The 6,401-nt window shown below is 39.8% G+C and overlaps 1 protein-coding gene across 4 annotated transcripts in view; it reads right to left on the bottom strand.

Annotated features, from left to right (window-relative positions):
* LOC106806851 (EH domain-binding protein 1-like) overlaps nt 1-5,613 on the bottom strand; it is a gene marked incomplete at its 5' end in the record, with an annotated part of 133,775 nt that extends 128,162 nt beyond the window's left edge. For all 4 annotated transcript variants that reach the window (XM_014808981.1, XM_014808983.1, XM_014808982.1 and 1 more), the window contains 6 exon segments: nt 1,149-1,254; nt 2,315-2,486; nt 3,331-3,656; nt 4,448-4,629; nt 4,891-5,040; nt 5,556-5,613. In XM_014808981.1, the coding sequence (XP_014664467.1) occupies nt 1,149-1,254; nt 2,315-2,486; nt 3,331-3,656; nt 4,448-4,629; nt 4,891-5,040; nt 5,556-5,613 (994 nt within the window).
* Nucleotides 5,614-6,401: the final 788 nt, after the last annotated feature.

Here is a 6,401-nt window from a genome sequence, read left to right as displayed (position 1 = left end):
TGTCTGCTGATTTGTGCTCCTTGATCCAACCGGCTCGCATCCCCGCCGAACGGTATCGCTGCTCTAATATTACATTTCATGAGCGATTAGCACGTCATAACCAATTGATATTTATTCCATAGACACTTTGAAATTTTAGATGGCCCATCCCCGCCGAATCGGACCCCCAAATTTTTAATCTTTTTGAAATTTTGGATGGCCCCGACATCAGTGTGGTGGCCCCGGGCCACACATTAGTGTCGAAGCCGTTAGCGTTAAACATAGTCAGAGCAGGACATCAATTAAGCGATAGGGTAACCGAGATGACGTAAACGATATATGCAGCCCACGTATGTCTCTCTCGAGACGCCAGATGAAATAGGCCCCGCTGGTGTCAGCCTATTGTAACCACGGCCACGGACTAAAACATAGGAAATGGCGGTAAAGACGACACGTACTAAATCACGGGACGCACAGGGGACAGCCCTAACAAAAAGGTTCCTTATCACCGAGCCAAGGTCCGTGCTTCAACGAAATCACTGAATGACTGCATATTGCCGTACGGCCGAGCGTATGGCGTGCGAAAATGTCCGCGATGCACTATACATTCTGTATCCCACCCGCGTCGCCGAGACCCGCAGCGGTTTTGAAACTAGTAAACAACTCAGTCAACCGATTTCTTGGATGCGGATTTCCATGAGACATTTCCTTAGTAACAACCAGCAGTGATATGCGACAATAATAATGCGGTCTTATGGGCTATAAGCGTAATTACTTATTAACTACACAAGGGTGACCAGCTTACTCTAGCATTCGCAAACATATGCATTAATTCAATCGGACATATTATTCCTAGATTAAGGGAGAAATCAATAGCGCAACAAGGTAAAGTTTGATATATTTATTCACATATGATAGAAGTATTTTACAAGATTGAACAACGTAAGCAAAACGCCTGTTAAAAGGCCAGCCCTGTCATATCTTTCTCCTATTATCTACTCCTTGTATATATATATATATATATATATATATATATATATATATATATATGTATATATATACCAGTACGTTTTTTTTTAGTCAAATGACATGACAATTTCTTAAAAGCTATGTTAGGGGCTAGCTAAGTAGGGGCTAGAAACAGGTCCCATGTTCTATCTAAAACTTACCACTGGCTCTTCGCCGACATCAGTGACTAGATTCAATGGCTGTAACAGGGCAGGATCAGATCTTTTGTGCGGACTTCCCAAGATGGAACTCGTTTTGGAATCAGGGCTGTGGTGAAAATTATTCATCACGTATATTTTAAAACAAGATATATGCAACACACACATAAACATGTTCACTAACTTGTTCATATAATTACAGGATATGCACACATACAGTCGTTATCACAGACCTGCATGCCACCAGTCAACCAGCTGTTGATATGCAGTTAAACGCCCCCTCCCACCCCGGTTTAGTAGCACAGTTGGGAGTGTGTTAGATTCACTCCACTAGCTGCAGGCCAGGTCTAGAAGTAGTCTGTGAGTAAGTCTAGAAGTCACTGTACAAATACTACGATTGAATGTAACCATATCACGTAACTTGAAAAATGCTACTTACATAAACGAAAATAGTGAAATGCAAATGTTGTTTTTCTATCCCTGATGAAGTGTAATGTGTTTTTGAGTTAGCTTTAGCTGGCTAAATAATACGCATGATAGGTTGGACATATTCGCATGTACAAATGTTGCTATGACTACCTGTCGACTAAAACCGTTGCTTACTAAATTACTACACTGACAACAGCATGTCACTATGAAAACTTCGTTAGAGCAATACCGATCATCAATTGTGATAAGGTGTGGTATATAAGGTATGATTTGATAATTAATTTTGTTGGTGTACAAACAGGGAGAATTATTGCAAATCTTGTCCTAGTTTTCAGACTATATCTCTAGATTGCAATTACGTTTGGGAAAAACAATTAGGGAAAAGACTAGTTGAATATTTAAGGTAACTTTTTAGTTCAAGTTGGTTAAGTTACATATATAATAAATTATAGACAAACTAAGACTTTGCTTTGTTTCGGCATGTCTTAGTGCTGTTAATGTACTCATGTTAAAATGATGAATCCATTACTAAAAATATATATTTCATTCATAAATGTGTTTACTTCTCTTATGCGAATAATTTTGTGAAGAAACATATCTCATAAAAATATATAATGGTAGTCGATGGGATAAGATTATTCTTATTCGTGGAATTTCAATTCATGGTTAACTTTTCAAGGATCTATCCTCCGAATCCTGAGCGATTACCCCTCTATCACCAAGTGTAATATATTAATTACCTGTTTGATTTATCTGCAGATTTCTTCTCTTTATCATCACTTCTCTTTTTACAACTTTCAAACATCTGGGTTATGTCCTCGGACTCTTTGTTGCTATCAGACTCTGGTGACACATTGTCTGGCTCATGTTCGGAAGAAAGCCGAGGTCTGCACAGGTCAAAAATTGGTTGTGCTGCAAAAGACATACACACATAGCCAAGCATGTTATTATTATGCATACACGGATCTAGTTTTTCTAGGACCAACAATCTCCTATGGCCCAGAAAAATTACATTGAGTGTGCATCTTAATAAAGTAACATCACTAAGACCCATAATGCTAGCTGTGTGATATTTGAGAGGGAAGGGGTATTTTCAATAATCAGGAAATACCAGATCAATTTTTCGTGAATCGGGAATAACAGTCACTTCAATTTTATTTAATTGGTAATTGTAAAATCACATATTTTTGACTTGGGGAACTGGGAATGGACCCATTCCCTACTCCTCCCTCTCCCTTCATATATTTGTACATTTTTACATAGGTACTAAGGTAGAAGATACTAGATTTTTAGAGGATATTTGGTAGTAGTACGTCATCAAATGTTATATTAAACTGCACTGACCTCGTGACAAGGGGCATTCTTCAAAGAATGCAGATTTATGCATTTGAGTGGGACTGCATTAGCAAGTGCATGTTGGCAGTGATCAATGCACAGTAGGATAAGGAGGCGCTACCATACTGATTACAGACCCATCTTGACAATGTTTTCCAACCCTTTACATTAAAAAAACTACTCAGTTAGAACTCGCTCAGCACTGTATGAAAACCTCTGAGTTTTTGCAAGTCGCACCTTGATTTTGGCCAACCGGGGGAACACAGGATACAAGTTACATACACATAGCGGATACATGTAACATGTCGATCAACGGAGTAAAGCGAAATTCGCCTTTAAATACAAATAAAATGCTTTCAACTTTAAACTTGATTTACACACAGTGACATTATCAGCAGCTAAATGCAGAACCATAGCACACCTTCTCGAGATGAAACGGGCTTGTGTGTCTGTGGCATTGGCTGCAGAGGCAGTACATCCACCTCCTGCTTTACCTCCGGTGTCTCCTCCCCTGCAGATTCCTCCTCTTCGTTGATAATAGATGACGACATCTCATCCACCGTACCTTCGCCTGCCGCCCACATGCCAAACTTCGATGCAATCTCACTAATCTTGGCAGAAGTGTCAGCATCCTTGACGTCCGAGATGTCTGCCTGCTCAGCTGACTCATCGAAATCGTCAAGGTTACCGATATCATTATCCCTGTTGATGCTCATTAGACTAGCTATGCTTTGCATGTCCTCATCCCTGTTATGGAAAAATACAACATGCTTGGACAAAGTGTGAAAGAAGGATCGATAGTTTTAGAGTCAGATTAAATTTGAGCAGGATTAAAATATAACCCAGTTGCTGGAATAAATACCTAATGCTGCACTTTGAACCAGTTTCTCTTTTTAAGAATTTTTAGTATTTAGTCAAATTATATAATAAAACCACTAGTCACAGGGGACCTATCTACATCATTGATTGGTTTTTATACTACTGTGTTAATTTAAAACTGTATACAGTAATACCTGTGTCAGAGACACTCAGGTTGTGAAAATTCACCCAGACAGAAACTGTACATGCACTTTTCAATGATACTTCTTTTCCATAACCCCGGGGATAACTACACAAATGTGTTATCTAGTCATGAAGGTAACAAAATGAGAGCTTAAACTTCATGGGTAAAGAGCAAGTGGTTTTTTCCCACTGCTACTCTAGTATGCGTAACAAGCAATGGCCTTACTAACTCTAACTTGCACTAGACATTACCATGAACATATCTATGCACTGTACAGATATGTACACAATATCATATATAATGTATGTATGCAAATGAACCCTTGCAGCGTTACCTAATAATAATCGTATTTACTTTACTCTTATAAAAAAGTCAAAATGGAAAAAAAACGAAGATGACAAGGCACAGATTTAAAAACTGTAACTGTTCTGTAGATTGAACTATTCATGGGACACCTGCTATCTAAAGAAGTTGCAGAACGATACATAATACGATACATAATATGATACATCATACAATTTGAAATAATACATACGTTGCTTTGCCTTCCCTAAGGAACACGCACGATATGGTGAGCTGCAGCTTGCAGGAGACCACCTTCTTACTGAGTGGCTTGAAGACGAGCTGCACATCATTCTGGCTCGGAACCATGCTTGCATACTTCTTCATGTTGACACAGCATGACGCCAGCTGGCGCCGCTTGCCATTGCTACCCACCTATTCACATGGAGCGCGGGTTTATAACAATGGTCTTGAGATATATTGTAAATGGTCTCCAACTATCACTAAATAACGAAGACATCGTCCTATACTTCATACAGCATTTTGAAATCAATGTTTAGGACTGCATTGTGTAAACTGCAATAAACAATGACCACTTTTCGATTCCAACTCCAGCTAGAAACCTCCTGAAACTGACTGACATCATTAACAATAGCAGGGGTCTTGCTAACACCCACTGGCAGAGTGAGTACTTACATCCTCAACGAAAAAAAGCCATTCTTTATCTTCAAAGTCATTCGTTCGTGGGTCGCTGAACAATGTCACAGTGATCTCCATGTTCTCGGGGACAGGCCAGACAACCACACCCCTGTATGGATTTTTGATTGTCGGCTCCCATTTGCGAATCTACAAGCACGGTGACAGATAATATTAACCCTACTGTATAAAACCTCTTGCTCTGACCTTAACTTGCTACAAACTGACAGCAAGGAAATGTGTAAACATAGGTAACATGTAAAATTTATATGTAATAAAAAAACTAAATTAACTTATTAATGCATTCAGGCTACATTGAAACATTTTTACAATACCATTGCTGTCTTCGTATTTTTTTTAAATGTTCATTTTTTTAAATACATGTACACATTCTACTCTTTATTAATTGACAATTTTCAGGAATATGCCACTTTTGCTGCACTGTAACGTCTAATATAGAACCATAATCTACAGAAGTTCAAATTACATAACATGTAGCACAAATACATGATCAACTGAAAGTACTATTACTTATTCACAACTCTATATCTTTTATGCTAGAACTAAAAAATGCATGCACACGATTAAGTTTTTAAACGGTGGAAATAGAATAGGTATTTACACCCTAAATGGGTACAAAATTGAGACATGAGAAACTATCAAACCTCAGATGACTTTCTTCTGCTTCTTCTTGTCCAGGCAACAGAAATCTTGTTTGGTTGCCTAAAAAACGACATTTAATATCAGCACAGTCATCTTGAGGTATTCTCTTACCCACTCACAAAACTCTGATCTTACAATTTAATTAGAGAATCATTACAAACCATGAATGGTGGGAACTATTGTAACATTAGTTATTTACACTGTTACTGTGCTGATTACCTCCGCAACGGAGTTGCAGGGAGGTAATGTGACCCCTCTCGTGTGATGTTCGTGTGTGTGTTCGTGTGTGTGTAGCCAGCAGCGAGGCAGCTGTTATACGCTGTAGCGTTGGCGCGATCGATTCAGCACCAGCTGGCCTTAGAACGTCCAGGCAGCAGCAGCTCGCCTTAGAACGTCCAGGCAGCAGCAGCTCGCCTTAGAACGTCCAGGCAGCAGCAGCTCGCCTTAGAACGTCCAGGCAGCAGTAGCAGCAGCGAGCCAGCTGTTATACACATGTATACATGTTACACGCTCGCGGAGGTATGCACTCTCTTTGAGTGCCCTCTGTCTAGTTTTGTGCATGTTTTTGAATGCCCAAGAACAGAACATGGTTTCCAATCTGCCCCTGGCCTCGTGTGCAACATTGCCCAACTATAGATTGGCATCAGTCTGTCTCGGAACACAATGGTAGCACCCCGTTTGTCAAATTACATTGCCCAGCTACTATGTATTGAAATAGGCCAGTGAATGCTTGATAGCATCAGCAGCAGGCAAGAGGCCTGCTTCTACTTTAGTTAGAGCCTGGCATGAGGCACACCTACTTCTCCTCAACTGAGACTAACCCTGGCAGGTGTCAAACGTGACGCATA

This window comes from Priapulus caudatus, unplaced genomic scaffold (assembly GCF_000485595.1).
Source record: "Priapulus caudatus unplaced genomic scaffold, Priapulus_caudatus-5.0.1 Scaffold182, whole genome shotgun sequence".
Taxonomy (NCBI): domain Eukaryota; kingdom Metazoa; phylum Priapulida; class Priapulimorpha; order Priapulimorphida; family Priapulidae; genus Priapulus; species Priapulus caudatus.
Note: the sequence above shows the minus strand (reverse complement) of the source record. Positions and strands in the feature narration are given on the sequence as shown.